This window comes from Physeter macrocephalus, chromosome 17 (assembly GCF_002837175.3).
Source record: "Physeter macrocephalus isolate SW-GA chromosome 17, ASM283717v5, whole genome shotgun sequence".
Classification (NCBI taxonomy): Eukaryota; Metazoa; Chordata; class Mammalia; order Artiodactyla; family Physeteridae; genus Physeter; species Physeter macrocephalus.
The window spans coordinates 4,818,727-4,843,525 of NC_041230.1; the positions used below are offsets into that span (position 1 = coordinate 4,818,727).

The window sequence follows — 24,799 nt, forward strand, 5'->3', positions numbered from 1 at the left end:
GTCAGCTATGCTGTCGCTTTTCAACAACTTGAAACCTAACAGGACCCTATGGGACTTTCCTGGAACAGATTCCTCCCCCCATCCCATGTCCTCTGACTGCCTGTTGTCTGTAGAAAAAGTGTAGCTTCCTAGGCCTCCCGGAGGCAGGAAAGACCTGGACAGGCCCAAGGACAGCCTCCTCATGCATAAGGATTAGGCAGAAGCAAAGCCACCTACTTGTTTTGCACTTAATGCGGCCATGGTGCATGGAGGAATGGCTGGGGTTTTTTTTGGCGGTGCTGCGCTCTTGTGGGATCTTAGTTCCCCGACCAGAGGCTGAACCCCAGCGCACGGCAGTGGAAGCGCCGTGTCCTGACCACTGGACCGCCAGGGAATTCCCTGGAATGGCATCTAAAACAGAAACTTTGCAACATCTCAGCAAGAAACTCTTGACGGTGAAAACCATGGAGCGAGCGTGTGCTTTGAGGTAGGAGATAGATAGGCTTCGGGGTAACCTGCTGCAACTGGTTTCATGCTGACCCTTTTGATAAACTACTATTGGGACTAGGAGCCCTAATTGGATGAAAGATGAGAGGGTCCACCCCAGCCTCCACATTCTTGTGGTCAAGGAGATTTCCCAGCCCCACACATGTGCAGAGGGTGTTCTCAAGTCGTCCTCTAGTAACTTTGGCTACATTGTAATATCATTATAATATCATTAGCATTGCAATTTTGACACCCACCCCCCATAGGTTTTGCTTAGGTGTTCTTAGGAAAGATTCAAAATGGAGCCTGGTGGAAGCCCAAATAAGGAATTGCAGATGACACTCTCGTAGGGGAGGGAAAAGGGGAGTCACCCTGGCCCAAACCCTGGAAGATTAACTCCATACTAACAACCTAAGCTGCCCCTATTGCACACAGCTCACTCCGTGAGCTAGCCTTGTGCTGTCCCACATGTACTGTGCTTCTAATGAACTCTGTGCCTGCCTTGCAATCTTAGTCTCTTTGTTGAATTCTTTCTCCAAAGAAAACAAAGACCGAGATCCTCTCGTTAGCTAAAATCATTCCCTGAGTTCCAAAGAGTAAATTTAATCAGAGAAGTGAGAAAATCCAGAAGGAAAGTAAAACAGTCAAGCAAGACAAAATAATAATTGTTTACTTGTTAAACAAAGTCAAGGACTTTTAGTTCCTCTTCAAGGGTCATAGATAATATTCTGAGTCATGACCTCTGAGCTCTTTTACAGATACTGAAACCTGCACCAGGTGGGAGAAATTAACTACATGCTGCCTGCAAGCACATAAACCCCAGAATGGTTGGAACCAGAAGGTTGATGATGTTGACTCCAGATTACCTCACCACCAACCAATCAGAAGAATGTCCACGACCTGATCACACACCCTACAACTCCCCTCCCTCATCCCATCTTTGAAAACCTTTCCCTGGAAGCCTTTGGGGAGTTCCGGTCTTTTAAGCACTAGCTGGCCTGAATTCCTTGCTTGGCACCCTGTAATGAACACTGCACTTTCCTTTACCACAACCCGATGTCAGTAAGATTGACTTTACTGCCTATGGGCAAGCGGACCCAATTTTGCTTCGGTAACAGACTGAAGCTCTGTAATCGGTTTAATGACCTTCAGCATATTTGGTCCAGGACAAGAAAGAAAAGACTTCAGATAGAGCCATGGTAGGGATAATGGAGTAAGAATGACAGGAAATGCAGAATTGCTTGAAAGGGTGAAACTGTGACTCTGGTTCCCAGAAAAACAGCTTTTCTGGCTGTACAGTCAGTGATTCTGTTTGAACCTAGAGAACAACACGTTTCTTCAAACAATATTTATTACTCCATATCTGAGATATTTTCCAATTCTTTAAAGAATCTGAAACCTACCTGAAAAAGAATAGTGATTTATCACATTCCATCTTCTGCTGGGACACTGTGTGATCTTTTAATAGTCAGAGCACGTGTACAAGGGGAGCATCTTGCCCCCAGGACAAATGTGTGGGATTCTAGTCTCTCCTCTTCTTGCTAGGAAGTTATTTATCACTTCACCTCAAATTGCAGCAGCAGTGTCTTCAAAGGGAGTTTAAATTATCTGAGAAAAACACTTGTGAAATGAAAATTACTGAAAGGTATTATTGATTATGTAGTTATTAAAATAAAGCAGCAGAAATAGTTCTAGAAAAGCATTATGTGTGACATGTAAAAAAAAAAAAAAGTTAAGATCTTAGCCAAGTTTAAGTAAGAGATAGTGAAGTGTGAAAAGCCAGAAAATGAAGCTGAGCCTGTGGCTTTTCTCTCCAAAATGTGCTTCTTTTTCATACTTGAAAACATGGCTCATTAACTGCTTGGAGGGATAGATTGAGACAATCTTTGAAAGTCTTTCCAGAAATGTGAGAATGAATACGGAAGCTATGTTGTAGTGTGTATTTACTGTTCTAAGAAATGTTCAGTGAGCACCTACTGGGTTTTAGGCACAATTGTAGGTGAATGTGACACATGTGGAATAGGTTTGCCAGCTGCCCTGTGTATGCAGGAATGTTGCATGTTTCCTAAAATTCTGTATTTGTCTATTTAGCATTCATTTATGGCAAGGCCAAACTAATCATTTCTCTCTCTCGCAATTCAGCTTTCACAGGCTCTCAAACATCTTGTATATTTAATATTAATATTACATATTATAAACACCCCTAGAACAAACCCTAACATGTGTTTTTTCTTCTTGCTAAATAAGGGATGTGTCCACCTAGGTATTCTGTGCTGCTTTAGCCATAAAGTCATTGTAGAAATTAAGTAACCTCCACTAAAGAAAAGTAAAAATAAGATAAATTCCCAAAGAAAAGGACATAGAAAATGGACCCAGTGCGTCTAACAGGGACCCCAAATAAAATGGAGTCGGGAGGGAGGGGCCTTCCTCCCCACCCCCGCTGGGCAGCTCCACTGTCCGCTTCTTGATTATAAAATATTTCAAGCGCAATGATGACCCCCTTCTCTCCTTGGCCTAGGGCAGCCCGCCCCCTCCAGAGCAGGGCTGTTGAGCCAAGCAGACAGGGCCAAGGGGCCAATCTGGAAAGGCCAGCAGGGGCCTCTCCCAATACTCCTGGGGACAAAATATATTTAATGGTTAAGGGACTCGTCCCAAGTCTGACAGCTAGAGCAGTAAAAAGGGCCAGAGGCCCTCCCACACAATCTTGAACCTACTCCAGGACTGGGGCCCGAGGGTAGTTGATCTGCACGGTTGACTCAGTATAGTTCAGAACTCTGCCATCGCATAGATATTTTTATTTATTTATTTATTGGCCGCACCGTGCGGCACTCGAGATCTTAATTCCCCGACCAGGGATCGAACCCGTGACCCCTGCAGTGGAAGCACGGAGTCCTAACCACTGGACTGCCAAGGAATTCCCCGGATATATATATATTTTAAATAAATTTATTTTATTTATTTATTTTTGGCTGCATTAGGTCTTTACTGCTGCGCACAGGCTTTCTCTAGTTGTGGCGAGCGGGGGAGACTGTTGCAGTGCATGGGTAAATAAATTTATTTTATTTATTTATTTTTGGCTGCATTAGGTCTTTACTGCTGCGCACAGGCTTTCTCTAGTTGTGGCGAGCGGGGGAGACTGTTGCAGTGCGTGGGCTTCTCATTGCAGTGGCTTCTCTTCTTGTGGAGCACGGGCTCTAGGCACGTGGGCTTCAGTAGTTGTAGTACACGGGCTCAGTAGTTGTGGCTCGCGGGCTCTAGAGTTCAGGCTCAGCAGTTGTGGTGCATGGGCTTAGCTGCTCCGCGGCATGTGGGATCTTCCCAGACCAGGGCTCGAACCTGTGTCCCCTGCATTGGCAGGCGGATTCTTAACCACTGTGCCACCAGGGAAGCCCTCCCTGGATTTTTTAAAAATAAATTTTATAGATTTCTGTGTTTAAATTTATTTATTTATGTATTTATTTTTGGCTGTGTTGGGTCTTCATTTCTGTGTGAGGGCTTTCTCTAGTTGTGGCAAGCAGGGGCCACTCTTCATCACGGTGCACGGGCCTCTCACTATCGCGGCCTCTTTTGTTGCAGAGCACAGGCTCCAGACGCGCAGGCTCAGTAGTTGTGGCTCACGGCCTAGTTGCTCCGCGGCATGTGGGATCCTCCCAGACCAGGGCTCGAACCCGTGTCCCCTGCATTCGCTGGCAGATTCTCAACCACTGCGCCACCAGGGAAGCCCCCCCTGGATATTTTTAAAAGAAAAAAAAAGTTTTCTTTTCTCCCTCTTCCTGAATATATGGTAAAATTCCAAGTCTTCATCACTGCCTTTCCTTTGGAAACACATCTAAAAGAGAGTAGCTTGTCCTACACTGGTCTACACTTATGGCTAAATTTCCCTGTATTCCTAACTGTTCTGTATATGCTGCATTTAGACTTACTTATGGCAAAGAAGGCATTCTTTTAAATGAAAAATTCTCAAGAAATCATGAAGATATATAAAAGCTACATATGCCTAAAAATCTCTGAATTCAGGTCCCATTTGCTGTTACATAGGAGTGAACAGAACTCCCACACCCACCCTTTTTTAATATAATACAAGGGCCTTAGCATGGTTGCAGCTGTCACCACTACAGTAAGCTGGTTTACAGATGTTTTCCATTGCATATCACAATAAAGAGTACCTTGTGCTATGAAAAAATAAAATAAAATGGAGTCAGGCAGTCATGACAGATCTGGTGTTCAGTCATGTACTCTGTGTTCTTAGAAAAACCATGACCAAAAACTGTAAGGACTTCAGATTCTGCTAAGAGTCCTACCTAGAAAAGTCCCTAAGGAGAGGCTCTGATGACAGCCAATCATCGAAAACTTGAAGTCAAGCTGCACATGTTACTGAACCAAACTTGGGTCCACTTGCCCCATGCACAGTAATGCCAATCTACTGACAATGGGTTTTGGTGAAGGAAAGTACCAGGTTTATTGCAGGGCGCCAAGCAAGGAGAATGGGCACCTTATGCTCAAAAGATCTGAACTCCCTGATGGGCTTTCAGGGAAGGGTTTTTAATGACAGGAGAGGGTCACAGGGTGTGTGATCAGCTCATGAACAGTTCCTGATTGATTGATGGTTAGGTAACAGGGTGGTATTTCAGAAATCTCAATTATCAATTACCTGGCTCCAACCTGTCTGGTGGTAGCATGCAGTGAACTTCCTCCACCCGGTGGGGGTTTTAGTATCTGCAAAACAACTCAAGGATATGGCTCAAGATATTATCTACAGCCTTTGAGAAGGAACTAAAGGTCCTTGACTTTGTTTCATGGCTAAACTATCATTATTTTGTCTCACTTGAATGCTTTCCTTTGTTTCTGCATTTTTTTACTTCTCTGATTAAATTTGTTCTTTGGAACTGAAAGAAGGCCTAAAAGGCTAAAGCTTTCCGACAAGTAAGAGGCAGGGGACACAGGGGCGGGGAGTTCTCTTCATGGGAAGGCCATGCAGGGTCCTGCTCCATTTCACAAGGGCTTGTGGTCAAGCTGCAAGGACCATCCATTCCCTTTACAAGTCTCCCAACTGTGGCTTTTGTAGGTTTTGCTTTTAAAAATTCCTCACCCCCTTCACCACCCCTCCCAAACATAGTTTCATTTACAGCTGAAGGCTGTGCATCTCTGGTTTGCAAACCTTGTGAACGATAAGCTGTCCTTTTGCTTTAAGATAACCCTTGGGGCTTCCCTGGTGGTGCAGTGGTTGAGAATCCTCCTGCCAATGCAGAGGACATGGGTTCAAGCCCTGGTCTAGGAAGATCCCACATGCCGTGGAGCAACTAAGCCCGTGCACCACAGCTGCTGAGCCTGTGCTCTAGAATCCACGAGCTACAACTACTGAGTCCGTGTGCCACAACTACTGAGCTCGTGTGCCACAACTACTGAAGCCAGTGCGCCTAGGGCCCGTGCTCCGCCACAGGAGAAGCCACCACAATGAGAAGCCCGTGCACTGCAACGAAGAGTAGCCCCCACTTGCCGCAACTGGAGAAAGCCCACGTGCAGCAACGAAGACCCAGCGCAGCCATAAATAAACAAACAAATAAATAAAATAATGATCTCTGAGAGCTGAGAGAGCCTGTGTACCCCCAAGAGTTACAGTGTTACAAAAAAAAAAAAAAAGATAACCCTTGATTCTTTTCTGGGATTTTTTCTAATTTAGGAGGGTAGTATGATCCCCACCCTTTACCTCCTGCATGTGACTAGGTTTCATGTGGACATCCGTGGATTGCTGAGACTCTCATTTTTAGGCTGTTGAGAATTTAGCTAAGCTACTCCATCGTGTTGCTACCTCAGCATCCATTTTGTTTGGCCAAGCAGCTTGCAGGGGCCTTAACCTGACACTTCCCCCTCAAGGAATCACATGCCCTGTTAGCTATCCCCCAACAATGCTGAGGAATATGGGACATCTTCTTTGGACAAGGGACCCAACTCAGGCTACTGCCAAATGCCCCTCCTCAAGCTGATTCTGGGAGACAAATAATCTTCATATCCAGGGCAAGGAAATTGGCAAAGTCCTTCAGACTTTCCCAGGAGGCCTTGTGCAGCAATGCAAACTGAACCAAATATGGACTGACAGCTATTCTTTATCCTCTTGCTATTCCATCCTGAATAGCAAATACAAACTAGAGGTCCCCACAAAATCCGTTCAATGTTTCATTCTGACAGAGCAGGAATTATCTGTTGTCAATCCACAGCATACAGTAAATAGAACCCCACGGGTAAATGTCCCTTAATCAATAAGAACTTTACCATCACAAACACCAGCAGTGTGAGCTGGAGAGTCCTGGGTCAGGTGACTTTGAGGGTGGAAAAATCAACCCAACCATTACAAGTCAATCAACTATACTCACTAAGAAGGGAAATCTCCACAAGCTGCCTGCAGAAGCCAGCTGGAGTCCTCTTTTCCAGAACTGGGTAATATCCCACCCAAAACAATCAGTGGGAAGGGAATGAGATACCCCAAAAGTCAAGAGACTGGTGAGTCCTCCAGATGAAGGGAGGAAGCATAGCTTCCTGCCTGCTGAGCACTATAAAGATGATTCATACACACTGCGGCACCCTGCCGTGTGACACAGGAGGGAAGGCTAACGTAACAGATACTGGCAACAACTTATTTCTGGCAAGGACTCCAGGAAGGTCTGGAAGTGCAAGGTGTATCATCAAAGCTTCCAATATACGTGGTACTTAAGAGAATCTCCCTAGGGGACTTCCCTGGTGGTGCATTGCTTAAGAGTCCACCTGCCAATGCAGGGGATGCGGGTTCGAGCACTGGTCCAGGAAGATCCCACATGCCGCAGAGCAACTGGGCCCGTGCACCACAGCTGCTGAGCCCGCGTGCCACAGTTGCTGAGGCCCACGTGCCTAGAGCCCGGGCTCCACAATGAGAGGCCACCACAATGAGAAGCCTGCGAACCACAGTGAGGAGTGGCCCCTGCTTGCCGCAACTAGAGAAAGCCTGTGCACAGCAACGAAGACCCAACGCGGCCAAAAAAAAAAAGAAAAAAAGGTGCTGGACTTCTTAACCTTGAAAAAGAAAATGTTCTTGGTGACACTTAGGTAGATAAAAGGCAGAATTCTGTGTTACCTAGGGCTTAGAATGAGACAAGGGCATCAGGCAGGGCACACAACGAGCTGTACAGGGACACAGTAAGCAATCTGGAGCTGTACGGAGCATCCTATGTATAGCAAGAGGTCTGGGGCTAGCTAGGTTTCTGAGGCTCCCCATGGAGGACCTGGCTGGAATAATTTTATGGTGTCAGGGGCATAGAGGCTGTCTCCAGTTGCCTGGTATCCTGGCTCTAGGACGTAAGGGATGGTGTATAGCAGTCCAGAGTGTGAGTGCCTGATATAGACAGTGATTGGGTGTGGACTTAATCAGCTGCTCCAAAAGGGAAAATGACTAGCATCAAGCCAGGGACTCAAAACTGGACCAAGACAGTATTTCCATAAAACTATACATCAAAACACTGTGGTACTGTCATAAAGACAAACATTTAGACCAATGAAACAACAGAGTGCCCAGAACTGGAAGCCAATATATTTGATCAAATAATCGACAAGTGTGCTAAGATAATTCAATGGGAGGAGGAAAGTCTTTTTTAAATATTTATTATTTATTTATTTATTTGGCTGCTCCAGGTCTCAGTTGCATCACGTGGGATCTTCGTTGAGACATGTGGGATCTTTTAGTAGCGGCGTTTGAACGCTTGGTTGCAGCATGTGGGATCTATTTCCCTGACTAGGGATTGAACCTGGGCCCCCTGCATTGGGAGCGTGGAACCTTAGCCACTGGACCACCAGGGAAGTCCTGGGAGGAGAAAAGTCTTATCAACAAATTGTAGGAAAGTGGATATCTGCATTCAAATGAATGAAATTGGACCCTTACCTTACACCACACCCAAAAATGAGCTCAAAATGGATCAAAAACCTAACAGTAAGATATAAACCCATAAACTCTTAGATGAAGACAAAGGGAAAAAGCTTCGTGATCCTGGATTTGGAAATAACTTCTTGGCATTGACACGAAAAGCATAGGAAAGAAAAGCAAAACTCGATAAAATTACAAACTTCTGTGCAAAGGACACAATCAACAGAGTGAAAAGACATCCTATTGAATGGAAGAAAAACATTTGCAAATCATATATTTGATAAGTATCTAGATATACATAAAGAACTGCTACAACTCAACAATCAGAAAATAATCTGATTTTAAAAGGGGCAAATATAGACATTTTTTAAAAGAATATACAGGACTTCCCTGGTGGCTCAGTGGTTAAGAACACGCCTGCCAATGCAGGGACACGGGTTTGAGCCCCGGTCTGGGCAGATCCCACATGCTGTGGAGCAACTAAGCCCGTGCGCCACAACTACTGAGGCTGCACTCTAGAGCCTGTGAGCCACAACTACTAAGCTTGCGTGCCACAACTACTGAAGCCTGTGCCTACAGCCTGTGCTCTGCAACAAGAGAAGCCACCGCAATAAGAAGCCCACGCACCGCAACGAAGAGTAGCCCCCACTCGCTGCAACTAGAGAAAGCCCACAAAACAACGAAGACCCAACACAGCCAAAAATAAATAAATAAATAAATAAGTAATTTAAACAAAAAAAAGAATATACACAAATGGCCGAGAAGTATGTGATCATTAATCATTAGGGAAATGCTAAATAAAATCACAATGAGACACTACACATTCATTAGGATAGCTACTACTAAACCTGAAATGGAAAATAAAATTATATTGAGGACGATATGGAGATACTGTAACTCTGTGGACCTTTGATGGGAACATAAAATGGTACAGACAATAAAGGAAACAGTTCAAAATATTAAAAATAGAGTGACCGGGACTTCCCTGGTGGCGCAGTGGTTAACAATCTGCCTGCCAATGCGGGGGACATGGGTTCAAGCCCTGGTCCGGGAAGATCCCACATGCCGCGGAGCAACTAAGCCCGTGTGCCACAACTACTGAGCCTGTGCTCTACAGCCCGCGAGCCACAACTACTGAGCCCATGTGCTGCAACTACTGAAGCCCACGCGCCTAGAGCCCGTGCTCTGAAACAAGAGAAGCCACCGCAATGAGAAACCCGCGCACCACAACAAAGAGTAGCCCTGCTTGCCGCAACTAGAAAAAGCCCGTGTGCAGCAACGAAGACCCAATTCAACCAAAAATAAATAAATAAAATAATTAATTAAAAAAAATAGAATGATCATATGATCCAGCAATTCCACTTCTGGCTATACACACAAAAGAATTGAAAGCAGAATCTCAAGGAGATATTTGTGCAGTCATTCTCACAGCTGCACTCTTTACAACAGCTAAAATATGGAAACTAGGGAAGTGTCCATCAATGGATGAATGCATAGGATGTGGTATATGCATACAATGGAGTATTATTCAGCCTTAAAAAGGAAGGGAATTCTGAAACATGACACGATAGATGAATCTTGAGATTATTATAACTGAAGTAAGGTATTGACAAAAAGACACAAACTGGGGACTTCCCTGGTGGCGCAGTGGTTAAGAATCCAGGGGACACGGGTTCGAGCCCCGGTCTGGGAAGATCCCACATGCCACAGAGCAATTAAGCCCGTGTGCCACAACTACTGAAGCCCATGCTCCTAGAGCCCATGCTCCGCAACAGGAGAAGCCACCGCAGTGAGAAGCCCGTGCAGTGCAACGAAGAGTAGCCCCTGCTCACCGTAACTAGAGAAAGCCCACGTGCAGCAATGAAGACCCAGTGCAGCCAAAAATAAATAAATGAATTTTTAAAAATAAATAAAATTAAATAAAATACATAAGATAGCAAGTTTTATGTATGTGTGTTTTAACACAGTAAGAAGGAGAAAAAAATCCCAGAAGTACATAATATGTACTTCACAGTGCCAATCAGAGCAGACTTTTGGCTGAAGTCCTTTCCCCATTTGCTTCCTTCATAAGTTCTCTCTCTGGTGTGAATTTTTTGGAGCCAAATGAATGAGAGTTTTGGCTATAGACTTTCCAACATTCACTGCACTCAGAAGGCATTTCTCCAGTGTAAATTCAACAATGTTTAATGAGGCCAGAATTATATGTAAAGATGTTCCCATATTTGCTGTTCTTTTTTTTTTTCTTTTTTTTGGCTGTGTTCAGTCTTTGTTGCTGTACACAGGCTTTCTCTAGTTGCTTCGAGCAGGGGCTACTCTTCTTTGTAGTGCGAAGGCTTCTCATTGAGGTGGCTTCTCTTGTTGCAGAGCACCAGCTCTAGGAGCATGGGCTTCAGTACTTGTGGCACACGGGCTCAGTTGCTCCGATGCATGTGGGATCTTCCTGGACCAGGGATCGAACCCGTGTCCCCTGCATTGGCAGGCGAATTCTTAACCACTGCACCACCAGGGAAGTCCCTCATATTCGCTGTTCTTATAGGGCCTTGTATCAACATGAACTTGCTGGTGTGTAACAAATCTGGCGTTTTACTACAAAAATTTCTCACATTAGCTGCACTAATAAGGCCTTTCTCTAGTGGGATTTGTCCAATGTCTAATGAGTGTGGAGCTGCAACAAAAGAATTTCCTACATCAAAACACTCATAAGGCCTTTCTCCAGTATGAATTCTCTGATGTCTAATGAGTGACATGGTACATTCACACACACATAACCTGACACATATACTTGAGTTGTTTTGCAGAAACTTAGACCCCCACCCAGGTGGAGGATGCTGACCACAACCATTATATTCCAGAAACATCACCCTCTTACCTCAACACCAACCAATCAGAAGAAAGTCCACGAGCTGCACTCCTCAACCCTCTAAATGCCCGTGCCTAAAATCTATCAGGAAGTTTGGGTCTTTTGAGCTAGAGCTGCTTGTTCTCCTTGCTTGATACCCTGCAATTAACACCGTACTTTCCTTCACCACAACCCAGTGTTAGTAGATTAGCTTTGCTGCACAGCGGGCGAGTAGACCCAAGTTCAGTTTGACAGCAAACATTAGACATTTTAAAAATATCTGCTACCTACAGCCTTGCGGTCTCAAGAGTTCCCCTTGAGGGCTTCCCTGGCGGCGCAGTGGTTGAGAGTCCGCCTGCCGATGCAGGGGACACGGGTTCATGCCCCGGTCCGGGAAGATCCCACATACCGCGGAGCGGCTGGGCCCGTGAGCCATGGCCGCTGAGCCTGTGCGTCCGGAGCCTGTGCTCCGCAATGAGAGAGGCCACAACAGTGAGAGGCCCGCGTACCACAAACAAAACAAAACAAAAGAAAAAAAAAGAGTCCCCCTTGTAACTACACAGACATTTCCAACTCCAATCAATCCTTGCTTTACAAGCACCCTTACTTCATGGCAGCTCCAATTATAATTCTTCACAAACAATTTATGGAACTAACTGTGGCCTTCCGTTTTTTGCCTTTATAACCTTCCTCCATTTTGTAGTCCAGGGGACCACAATTTTAGTGCTTCTCAAAACTGTGTCTCCCAGGCTGCAGTCCTAACAAGCCCCAAATAAATGCGTCTTAACTTCAGTCAGGTATTCGTTTCTGAAATTTTGGTTAACACTCATAACACATAAAAGTATTATGTAATAGATTATGTTGTCATTAATTTTTACTGTCCACCTCCTTTGACCAGAAAGTCAGACTCATGAGGGCAGAGATCTTTGTCTCTTTGGATCTTGATGGGTCCCATGCAGCCAAAATAGTGCTTGGAATGGAGTAGGCACTTAATGAGTGCTTGTTAAGGAGGGTATAAATATGATGGCACAGATGCCCTATTTGTTTTTAGCATTCTGGCAAAGATTTCTGCTCTCTCTATGTCACCCTTCAAGCTGGCATTGTTTGGTATACTAAAAAATGATTTAAATAAATAATAAATCACAACTTGGAGAGCTATATCCACAGATTAGCCAAGTTTCCTGTGTAACTACGCGCTCAGCTTCATTCCCTCATTCTCAGACTTCAGTGTTCCTTCAGTCTTCACTGAGATCCTAACCTCGTTCACATGGCCAAGAGCTATTGTGGCCACCACTTTTGAATAACTAAATATTGATTGATTTCAGCAATTTCAACATTTCACAAATATTTTCCTGAGATAAGCTCAACTCTCCATGCATTTTCACTGCACTTGCAGGTGAAATTATATTGACTCCCCAGCAAGGAAAGGAGATCATGTAATCCAATCCTTTATCTCTGGGTTCAGATGCCCCCTTTCCAAATAAGCTATGAGTCACTCTCCAGACAGAAAGTTGCATATGGTAAGTCCCTCTTCTTTTCAGATAGGTAGATAAGATCTTAGCTTCTAGAGAAGAACTGAATTCATATTAAAATGTGGAGTAAGAAATATGTGTCGGTCCCTGAATGGGACAGTGTCACAGGCTTTACGTTTTTTTGTGAGGGAATCAGAGACACAGCGCCTGGTCTACCTGCTTCTGGCCGCCCCACATCCCTCCTCTGTCTTGCCCAGCATGGCCCTGTCTGAAGTCTTCACTTTCTTGACCCTGGCCTAACACAGTGAGGCTCATAAATTGAGTCTAAAGCTTCAGCCTACATGTACTGGAAGATCAACAAGACAATGTTTATTGGACTCCAGCTCAGCATGGATGCACTTTGTGTCTGAGCGACAACCCGGTATCATGTGCCCATTTGGTTTCGCCGGTTTGGGGAACATCTGAAATATTAATGTCACTGCTCCTCTCTGTGATCAGCACATACTACATTTCAAGGAAATCTGGATGCGTCCCCTTTAAGAAACGTGAAACCCCGCCCCGTGCTCACAGCCTCTGTACTTCCCAGCAACCCTCCGGGTGAGGCGGAACATTTCCCTGGAGGTTGTGGGGGCACCGCCTCTTGCCGGGGACGGGAGCGTTGTGAACTACATTACCCTGAAAGCACTGCGTCTCGCGTCAGGGGCACTGGACCAATGAAGACTCGGGCAGAGGCACTTCCGTTCTGGAGGACGGCGTTTGGGCGGGCCTTCCGGCGTGGATCGCCGGCGACATTTTGTAAACTCGGATCTGTTCACTGGTGGTGAGGTGGAGGACGCTGGTCCAGCCCGAGATCAGGGAACCAGGAAGCTGCTGTGCCCGCTGCTCTGAGGCAGCTCTGAGGCGGGTCTGAGGCTCGGCGTGGGCACCATCCAGCCTGACTCTGTCGCGGGGCCGGGACGGGGGCCGCCGTGCCCAGGCCCCACCTTCGCACACAGACTCCCTTGGCGGCGGCCGCGCTGATGGGTCCGATTCAGGTAAATGCTGCGCCCTTAGGGCCCTCCCCCAACTCTTCTCATTCTGCACTGTTTCTGATCTTACCAATTTTTTCTTACGCGTGTCCTATATTTATATTTATTCGTGGCCCCAAACCTTGGTTTTCCGAATTTTAAAATATGACCTGCGTGGAGAAAAATTGCACAGAACTTACACATGCAGTTGAATAAGCAGCTCTAAAATTAGTATCTGTTAAGCGCTGAGGTCAAAAAATGCGACCCCAGAAGCCGCCAGTGGGGTTCTTCAAAACAATTATACCCATCCCCCAAAAGTTAAGGTATTGTCTGTTGTTTAAAGTAAGCCTTTCCTTGCTTTTTTTTGATAGTTTTGCCAACTATATGGAAATTATTCGACGGCTGTAGTTTAGTTTCGGTCGCTTGTTTTAAAACTTAATGAATGGAATCATATAAGTATTATGATGTTTTTCTTCATTTGCACAATATGGTGTGACTTTACTCATGTTTTTCATGCAGGGTATCCATTTTCCTTTTTGTGCAGTATTCTGTAGATATGAATACATGAGTAAAATGTACGTTTTCCTGTTGAAGGCCTTTTTTTGCCTGTGGTTTTTTGTTTGGGTTTTGTTTGGGTTTTTTTTTTTCGGATTGCTTTCTGTATCTATAAGCACTAGTACTGTAGCCATACTTGCAATGTGTTCTGGAGTATATAAAGTACACATCTGTCTAGTTTATATTTTTAATTTTTTCCTGTATTTAAATTAACGTTTCCACTTACTCATCTTGTTTTGCTCCGTGTTACTAATTTTAATTTAGTTTTTTGAATGAAAATTATACTTAAACTATTTCATAGTTATATTTTGACACACACTTATGCCTTACATAAACTTACTTTTTAAGTCTGCACACACACAGAGGGTTTTCGTGTTTTAAGAGATTGTGCTCTTCCACTAATATTTATTTTACTGTTAAATCATTTTCCTCTGGTGATCTTGTAAGAGAAAATGATTAAAATATTTTGTTAAAATACTTGTTTTAAGGGGGCTGAAAAGAATCATTGTAAGGATAAAAAGTCATAATGCTTCGAAACCCTAGAAGGATATTAAGAGCTCAAGAAGATATTTCCATGTCTCTATAATGAAGATGGAACAGAGGTCAGGTCCTCTAGCTTGTTTCCTTTCTCTTAAGTTTAAAGAGTCCAAAATGAGGTCCAGTTATCCCCAACTGCTGGAGGACAAGCACTTTTACTGATTCTAGGAACAACCCCTTTATCAGAGATTCATTTTGAATGCATAGTCAGAAAATGGTGGTTCTGTTCTCTTCCACAGGAGAGAAAAGCATGTAGGAAATTACAGATAATCTCTCTGAATATTTATGGAAAATTTAACACCAAAGAATATGGATAAGTATTAAAAGTACATATTTTTAAATTATACTACACAATGTTATAGTAATTTCAAATTAGAATTTAATCTATGGATTATGTAAGCTGGAATTTTATATAAAACAATAATTTTTAATATAACCAGAGTAAAATTTGAAAAGGAAGTATAAGAACTCCTGGCCACCTGTTAGGGCCAGCTACAAGCTATGGGAAGAGAAAAATCTGTTATTGGCAAGGGACAAACAGAAAAAGGGAAACAAATGGAAGTATCAGAAACAGACCTGTATATAAAATGAGACTAAAATTTGTGGCTCAGGGCTTTAACAGTACTATATGACCTGCCAACACCACTTCCTCACCAACATGATCCCTTATTCTTCTGGCTCACTGGGCTCCAGTCACACCATCCTCGTGGATGCTGCTCAAACACACCAGGCATGACTCTGATAGAGAGGATTTTCACCTTTTTGTCCCACTTCTGGAAAGCCTTTTCTCAAGTTATCCATGTGACTTTATGGCACACCTCTATAATATTTTCTGCCCTCTTTTACGTGCTTTATTTTTCCCTTGAACATTTATCTTTGACTTCAGTATTAAACGGTTCACTCATTAATCTTCTTTTTCATCTATGTTGCTGATGGGAATTAAAGTTACATGGCCCTGCTCTTCCCACAGGTTCCACACTCAGCAGAACCACTTATGGACACTGCACTGGTGAGTGTCAGGTGTCCTGGAACTCTTTTGTTGCCACCCTTCCTGGCCTTGGTATCTCAAGACCCTAGAGAAACCCTAAGCCCAGGTTTCTAAGTCCAGGCCAGAGGTTATATGGACAGATAACCATTTTTGGCAGCCAGTGGACTGAGATGCGAAAGGTCGTCTTAGGTCCAGGGGTTAGTATGTACAAATGCTTGGGGATGAGAGTGAGAGTGATGATGAGTGTTCTAGGACTTCTAGGTCTCTGTTAATGTCTGGTGAGGATGGAGAGCAAGGGGGCCGGAGTCAGGCCTAGAGGGTACTTTGAGAAGTTGCACTTAGAATGGTACTCTCAGAAGTCTGTTCTGAGAGTGATAGCAGCCATGGTATATTTGAAACAGAGGAGAAAAGTGATCTTACTTAGGATTTAAAAGGCTACCTCTGGGTGCAGAGTGCAGAACAGACTGTGGGAGAGGAAGACAAGGAGATAATCAAGGAGGCCGTTGGAGTCATCCAGATAAGCATTGGTTGTGGCTGGACACAGGGTGGGTGGATGTGGAGGTAGGAGAAACACTTGGCTTCTGGATTTGCTTTTAAAGTAGGGGCTGACCAGATTTTCCAAGGTGGAGGGATCACAGATGACTCCAGAGTTTTTTCCCTTTGCATCTGGAAGTGTGGAAGTACCATCAAACTGAGATGCAGAAGTTCGTGGTAGGGTCCTTTTTAAAAAGTGAGAGTATTAGGATTTGGGTTTTGGCCATGTTGAGTCTCAGCTGTTTCAGTGACTCCCAAGTATAGGAGACAAGTGGACAGCTGAACATGCGGATCTAGAGTGCTGGGGGAGGCTTCAGGATGCATTAGGGGACAAGGGAGGAGAGGTGGGCTGTGGGTGTCACAAAGACATTCAAGGAACAGGACTGATCATCAGTGGCACAGAAGGGGGTGGTGAAAGTCCAGCAGGTGGCCCAGGTTTTCATGGGAGAGTGGCTGTGAAATTGATGAAAAGGGAACGCAGAAATGGAGGTGAAGTGATAGCGAAGTCAGGCTGCTGTTATTTCTCCTCCTATGCACTCACCAGGCTTTTGTGGTAGAACTTGGGGAGTTTCTGTCACAGTGTCAGATGAGTTTACCTTAGGTGTGTCAAGTGGATGTGGCTTTTCAATGGGTGTTATATGGACAAGGTTCTAATTGGTGAAGAGACATAGTGAGAAATATAGAAGTGGAACCAGACCAGGGGTATTTAGATCTGCATGTTTTGACTGAGGTTAAAGTCAGGAACAAGGCCTGGTGGGGAAGCCTTCAGAACAGGGCTTGGGAACTGCCAGTGGAGAGTTGGGGTACTGTGGGATCCTGTTGCATTGGCAGGCACTTTCTGATGCTGTGTGCAGAGGGTATGTGAGGAGGCAGGAGACATGTCAATTTTGTGGGCTGGGTGGTGGTGATGGGGATCAGATGTATGAGGAGTTAGGCAGTGAGTAATACGCATGTGGGGAAGGTGTGTGACCACGTTGCCCCAGGGCCCTCATACCAGGAGTTTGAGAGGACGATGAGCCCAAGTTTGTTTGTGTCTAGGTAATGTGATCCTGGGGACTCTCAGGCTGTTGTCTCGCAGGACAGGGAGGGGGCCCCGCATACCAGGCCCACAGCTTAGATGGCATCTATCTGTCCACCTGCCTGTTGCTGCTGAGAGCTGTACCTAGTGCTCAAGGAAGCATGAAGTTATTCGGTACCAGTGCCCTCTGAGTTAGAGAGCTGGGGAGGATGATGAACCCAGAGTGAGTATGGGTTAGGGGTACTTATGGGGTCCTGGGGAGAGAGGCTGCTTATGGAGACATCTGTCCCTGTCATCACAGGGCTCTGTGACCTTTGAGGACGTGGCTGTGTACTTTTCCCAGGAGGAATGGAGGCTTCTTGATGAGGCCCAGAGATTCCTGTACCGCGATGTCATGCTGGAGACCTTTGCACTTGTTGCATCATTGGGTAAGGCCCTCACACCTATCCCAGCATCCTGGGCAGGTCTCTGCCTTTCCCCTTTTTCCAAAGGCAAGTCTGTTTTTTCACAGCTAGACAGTGGGCACATCTCTATTACTGCTTCCCTGTCATCTGTGCTGTCGGTGCTAAGGCTGAGTGTGTATATGACCTCCTTTCACAAGTAGCCCTAATGCCAAGTGCTCTGAAGTTTTTTCAGTGAAGGTTTTCTGTGTCAAATGACTTGGAATTAGTCCAGCGGGTTTCATTAGTCTCAGCCACTCCCTGCTAAGTTGACCGTAGACCCATGCCACCTCTGTACTCCAGGTTCTGCCCTTTTCTGGCTGTCATTTCCTGGGGCCTGACTGTACCAGGAATTGCTCGGACCCGACATGGTCACTGTTTGTGGGGTCCACCTGGCTGTTGCTATGATATTCTCTAAATATGTGATACTGTTTTTCTTTCCTGAGATTGTTTTGGAATTGACTGCACTGTGGGCCAGTACTGACCGCCTACCTGTCCTGTCTTTCCCTTAGGACTTGCATTTTCTAGGTCCCATGTTGTCCAAGAGGAGCTGGGAGGAGAACCCTGGGTATATGACTCCAGGCACAACATGAGGGGCTCAAAGTGAGCCTGGGTCTGGTGATTGGCATCAGGGGAAGGATGTGATATTATGGTTGGAGTCCAGTCATATCAGGAACATGTCCTGTGCCCAGCACTGTTTTGGTGCCAAGGACAGTGACTGTGTACCTCATTTCTATCTTTCCTACCCATTCTTGACACTTTACTCTTTCTGTCATATCTACTCTGACTTCGAACCCAGGATTATCCCTCGCTTCTCTGTCTTCCACTCCGCATTGGTCCTCTCCATCCTCACTCCTCTGTGCTTTTCAATATTGGCTTACACTTAACGTGTCATGAGTTCTGCACCTATCCTCAAAATAGTCCTTGAACACCAGCTACTCAGTGACAATTGGATTTTCCTGGGCCTGGACACAGCTTTCCATACAGCACACATGTGTCACCAGCAACCAAGGCCCTGGTGAAAACCATTCCTGGAGGAGTGAGTTGTGGACCCCAGCTCCTCCGTGTGCTCCACCCCATCCTTGTGTCTTTTGCCTGGTGAGTCCTCCCTGTTCTGTGACGTGGAGAGGCCCAGTCCTGCACAGCTGCTCTTTCCTTACTTGCCCCCAGCTCCCCTGTCCTGAAAACAGTCCCATGGATTATTTCCTTGGTATGTCAGACACATATTTGATATTTGTGATGGGGCTGCCTCCTTCTACCAAAATCTACATGAAGTTCATCCATATGTCTGGGAGGAGTGAGTTGTGGACCCCTGGCTTCTCCGTGAGCTCCCGCCACCCTTGTGTCTTTTGCCCGGTTAGTCCTCCCTGTTCTGTGACATGGAGAGGCACAGTGCTGCACAGAGGCCCTTTCCTTAACATGCTGCCAGCTCCCTTGTCCAGAAAATAGTCCCATGGATTTATTTCTTGGTACGTCACACACATATTTGTGATGGGGCCGCCTCCTTCTTCCAAAATCTACATGAAGTTCATCCATATGTCTGTGCTTTCAGGTTGTTGGCATGGAGCAGAGGTCAAGGAGACACCTTCTGAGCAGAATGTTTTTGTAGAAGTGCCACGAATAAATACTTCAAAGACAAAACTGTCCACCCAGGAGGCCTATCCCTGGGAGAGGTGTAGCCCGGACTTAGAAGGTGGTTTGCATCTAGCTAAGGACCTCGGAACAAACCCTGGCCAGAAACTGTGTGGGTCAGGTGTGAAATTTCACCAGCACAGTGGAAAGAAACTCTTTAGAAGAGACGTGGGTAAGGCCTTTATGAACAGCCACACAGTCCATGCATCCAAGAAGTCTTCCACATGCCAGGAGGCTGGGAAGAATTTCCCTGGTAGCTCTAGCCTTCTCCAGCACCAGGTCACTCCACAAAAGGACGTCGAATGTGTGGAAGCCTTTCACAATGAACAAAGGCATTATAAGTGCAGTGAATGTGGTAAAGCCTTCTGCCGCAAGTACAGGCTTGCTCAGCACCAGAGAGTCCACACTGGAGAGAGGCCTTATGAATGCAGTGAATGTGGGAAAACCTTCAGCTATAAACACATACTTATTCAGCACCAGAGAGTCCACACTGGAGAAAGGCCTTATGAGTGCAGGGAATGTGGGAAAGCTTTTAGCAACAAACCCACACTTGTTCGGCACCAGCGAATTCACACTGGAGAAAGGCCTTATGAGTGTAGTGAATGTGGAAAGTTCTTTAGCCAAAGCTCCAGCCTCAGTGAACATCAGAGAATTCACACTGGATCACGGCCTTATAAATGCAACGAATGTGGAAAATTCTTTACGTCCAACTCCAACCTAATTAAACACCGGCGAGTTCACACAGGCACAAGGCCTTATGAGTGCAGTGAATGTGGGAAATTCTTTAACCAAAGTCCCAGCCTCATTAAACATCAGAGAATCCACACTGGTGAAAGGCCATATGAATGCAGTGAATGTGGGAAACTTTTTAGCCAAAGCTCTACCCTCATTAAGCACCAGAGAGTTCACACTGGAGCAAGGCCTTATAAATGCATTGAATGTGGGAAACTTTTTAGCCAAAGCTTTGGCCTCACTCAACACCAGAGAATTCACACTGGAGAAAGACCATATGAGTGCAGTGAATGTGGAGAATTCTTTAGCCAAAGCACCCAACTTACTCAACACCGAAAAGTTCACAGTACAGAGAGGCCTCTTGAGTGTAGCAAATGTGGAAAAGTCTTTAGTCAAAGGTCTGCTCTGACTGAGCACCAGAAACTTCACAGCCCAGACAGACACTTTGAGTGCAGCGAATGTAGGAAAGCTTTCAGCCGAAGGTCTAACCTCATTCGTCACCAGAAAGTTCATACTGGAGAAAGGCCTTCAAAGGAGATGAGAGCAGCAAATGAGCTGTCTCCTTAGTTAATACATCATACTGAATAGGCTCTGTGAGGAAGTCATCAACTGGAAGTTAAATGCCATACATCTGAACAGCCCTAGTGTGTAGATTGCCTGTGAGTACCAGGTTCATAGGAAGCTTTTAAGGAGCTACACTCTACTTTCTAACCTGTGCAGGGCCCTTGCCAGATTAACGTCAGTGTGAGTTTCTGTGGTAAAAATCATCTTACCAATACCAAGTGGCGGTCGCCTCAGTGTGATCAGAGTAGGTAGACCTCTGTGCTCTCGCATCCTGTGGAGGGAAGCATGAGTAGCCTGAGCACTTGGGTGTTATCATTCTTTTGTGTCTAACTGACTAGGCCATGGACTTAACCAGCTTTGACCAAGGTGACCCAGTCTGGGTTCTGCTGGTGGCTTACAGAGGGTTACCTTTTTCAGTGGCATTATTTCATGTCATACTCCAGATGGATTTTTCTAGCTCTATGTCCCCTATTTGGGAACTTTGTATACCTCAGTGGGGATAGTATCATGGCAGAGAATAGTTTTCATTGCAGTTTGTGTCTAATTTGCATTGTTGTCCAAGGCTTCCTGCAGGGCTTTGTGGGAATAATGTTGTGACCTGGATATCAGAATTTTTGGTGGGTCCTGACGTCACCCTGAGATGAGGACAGTTGTGAGAACCACCAGTGTTTTTTGGAGCAGCATAAGTTGTTCTCTTTTTCACATAGGATGTCACGTCATACCCCCAGTACTGTTCAAGAGAAGTTGTTCTCTAAGTCCAGCTGGAAAAGAGCCATGAGCCATAATGTCCACAACGTGGTAGGCTGGTGTTGCTGAGCGTTAGATTACAGACATTAGGTGGGAACCATATTTGGTACTGAAACACTCAGGGAATTAATAGGGAGTGAGAGATAAGCAAACAAGTAGGGATGAGCCTTTTCTAAAGCTGCATCCAGTAAAGCAACTGTACTCCGATAAAAAGAAAAATTGCTGTAATTTGGGATCTTTAGGAAAATAAAAAAGTTGCATTCACAAACGTACAGGGATTATGGCCATTTAGGATAAAGTTTTTGCAGAAATCCTTAGGAGGTACAGAGCTGTTTCTCTTCTCCTGAGGTCCAAGTCAGTGTCAGACTGAATACTGTAAAGGTTTTAGGATCCCATAGCATCTCCAAATTGTTTATCTCAAGGCCATTGCTGCACAGTGAAAAAAAAAAAAAAAAATGAGGAAAGGGGGGAAATCGTGTAGTCCTGGCATGTTATTTTTATGACTCAGGAAGAGGTCCTGGATAACTCAAGTAGAAACACCTTCCTTGCTATAAAGACGGGTGTCTTTATTGCTACCGTGACAGAGTCCCTCCCATGAGACAAGAAGAGGTGATGGAGTTAACATGTTGGTTTCCAGAGTTCTACTTTTCCAAAAAGGAGATTCAGATTTTTATGTGAAGCCAATTTTTATTAAAATTTAATCGAGCTATATAGTTGGTATGCACTGAACTGAATATACTTAAAATGTACAGCTTGGTAAGTTTTAGTATGTGTAAAATCACAACCATCACTATAGTAACAAACATCCATCAGTTCCATATCTACCTTCTGACATCTCTCCATGGGCTCCCAGGCAACTACTGTTGACTTTCTTTCACATTCGATCAATGTTTTCTAGAGTTTTAATATCATTGGAATCTTAATGTGTTTACTTTTGTATTTGCCTTTTTCCTTCATGGTGCATAATTATCTTGAGAATCATCCAAGTTGCTGATGTGAATAGTTGTTTTTTTTTTCTTTTTGCCATGCTGCAAGGCTTGTGGGATCTTAGTTCCCCGACTGGGGACTGAACCCAGGCCCTGAGCGATGAAAGCACGGAGTCCTAACCACTGGACCCCTAGGGAATTCCCTAATAGTTTATTGTTTTAATTCCTGAAAAATACACTGTTTGGATATACCACCCTTTGATTGTTTATCCATTCATCTGTTAAAGGATGGGGTTTTGTGGTTTGTTTCTGGTTTGGCTATCACAGATAAGCTTATTATGAACATGTACATAAAATCCTTTATATGAATATATGGTTTCATATTCTAAAGTGAATGACTGTACCCTTTTGCATTCCCATCAATGGTATGGGAGCATTCAAGTTCCCCTATATCCTTCACCTGTACTTGGTTGTTATATTAAATGTATTAAATATTAACCTGTTTTAAAAGTGTGTAGAGTTATTTTACTGTGGTCTGATGGCATTTCCCTAATGGTTCATCATGTTGAACATTTTAAATGTGTTCATTTGTCAGCTGTGTATCTCAAATGTTCACAGTAGTTATTTTCCAACTGGTAGTGAATGTTGGCTGATATTTCCCTTTTTATAATAACTAAGAAGACAAAAAATGTGTTAGAACGTAACTTTTCTGAAGTTACTTTGCTGGGTGGAATGTTTGTGCTATTCCCAACGTACAGTCCTCATTAACTTATTCTCCATTACTTTTTTTTTTTTTTAATTGATTTTTGGCTGGGTTGAGTCTTCTTTGTTGGGCGCGGGCTTTCTCTAGTTGCGGTGAGCGGGGGCTGCTCTTCGTTGCGGTGCGCAGGCTTCTCATTGCGGTGGCTTCTCTCGCTGCGGAGCACAGGTTCTAGGCACGCAGGCTTCAGTAGTTGTGGCTCATGGGCTCTAGAGCACAGGCTCAGTAGTTGTGGCACATGGGCTTAGTTGCTCCGTGGCATGTGGCATCTTCCCGGACCAGAGCTTGAACCCGTGTCCCCTGCATTGGCATGCGGATTCTCAACCACTGCACCACCAGGGAAGCCCCGTTACTTTCTTAAGTCTAGACAAGTAATAAAACAATGAATCGACCCTTGGTTGTAGTGTTTGCCAATTTCCCTGGTACAAATATTCCAACTGGCAATTTCAAGCTGTGAACATGAGGTTGTTACCAAACCAGGTAGCATTTCCAGAGGTGCACAAGCCAAACACTGACACCAAGGTTTGCGGGAGAGAAAAAATTCATTCACAGGGCAGCCAAGGGAGGAGACAGGAGAGCAAGCCTGAGATCCACCTCCCTGGAGTTGGGGTCCTTGAGTTACTTATGGGATAAAGACACAGGGTGGTCTTAGGTGTGGGGAAAGGTGATAGGGTGTGAGAAAAGGTGAGGTGATCGGTGTGTGTGGATGTATCTGCATTACATGCTTCTTCATGGGATGCATGTTCAGAAATAGTCACTTTGCATGATCTGAGGGTGGAGTTTTTGGCCATGTGATGTACAAAGGGCATTCACTGAACACTTGTGCAGGCCAAATTTTACGGGTTGGTAATTACAATCAGTCTTAGCTAGCTCAAAGTGTGTAAGAGCTGACTCTTAAGTTCCTAAAAAACAACTGGGGGGACTTCCCTGGTGGCGCAGTGGTTAAGAATCCGCCTGCCAATGCAGGGAACACGGGTTCAAGCCCTGGTCCGGGAGGATCCCACACGACGTGGAGCAGCTAAGCCCGCGCGCCTAGAGCCCGTGCTCTGCAATGAGAAGCCACTGCAATGAGAAGCTGGCGCACCACAACGATGAGTAGCCCGCGCTCGCCACAAGTAGAGAAAGCCCGCATGCAGCAACAAAGACCCAACGCAGCCAAAAAAAATTAAAAACAACTGGGGCTCCCTTTACTATAGTGACCCATACATCAGAGGTGTTATTTACAGGGGTCGTTAGGGAGTCGTGTGATATTACTTAGGCCATGTGAAGCTTGGAGTGTATGCAACTAAAGAGAAAAAAACTAAAACGAGCTTAATCAGTGAAGGCAGTTTACAAGCAGAGGGGTTTTGACAAGCTGTTTCCCTTATCTATGGTTCTGTAAGACAAACTCAAGGATTTCTGTTACCAGCTTCTGTTAACCCTATGGGGCATAGTTTCAAGGTCACCCAGTGTGGACTTGGGAAGATGTGAAGTAGCACACCATTATAGTCTGTTTCTATTATACAGATACCCATAAATAACATTGACAACATAGATTAGGGTAAAATGTAAAAGAATTCCGAAGGGACAAGTTTTGAGTATTTTCACTTGACCTGTGTAAAGGATGACATCACAGGCCTGAGTTGTCCAGTCTATACATTCCAAAGAAATGTGTGGCACTTACTTGCCCAACTCCTGTGAGACAATCTCCAAGCT

The 24,799-nt window shown here is 44.9% G+C and overlaps 1 protein-coding gene across 1 annotated transcript; it reads left to right on the forward strand.

The window, feature by feature from the left end:
* Positions 1-13,451: 13,451 nt before the first annotated feature.
* Positions 13,452-23,002, forward strand: LOC102980356 (zinc finger protein OZF). Its single transcript, XM_007127430.4, has 4 exons — positions 13,452-13,698; positions 15,734-15,772; positions 17,605-17,731; positions 19,296-23,002. Exons 1-4 carry the CDS (start codon positions 13,684-13,686, stop codon positions 20,672-20,674), a joined length of 1,560 nt encoding a protein of 519 aa, XP_007127492.2. The 5' UTR covers positions 13,452-13,683; the 3' UTR covers positions 20,675-23,002.
* Positions 23,003-24,799: the final 1,797 nt, after the last annotated feature.

Coding starts and splice junctions, on each gene's coding strand:
- LOC102980356 (XM_007127430.4), top strand. Junction 15,773..17,604: donor CACTTATGGACACTGCACTG/GTGAGTGTCAGG, acceptor CTGTCATCACAG/GGCTCTGTGACCTTTGAGGA. Junction 17,732..19,295: donor TGCACTTGTTGCATCATTGG/GTAAGGCCCTCA, acceptor CTGTGCTTTCAG/GTTGTTGGCATGGAGCAGAG.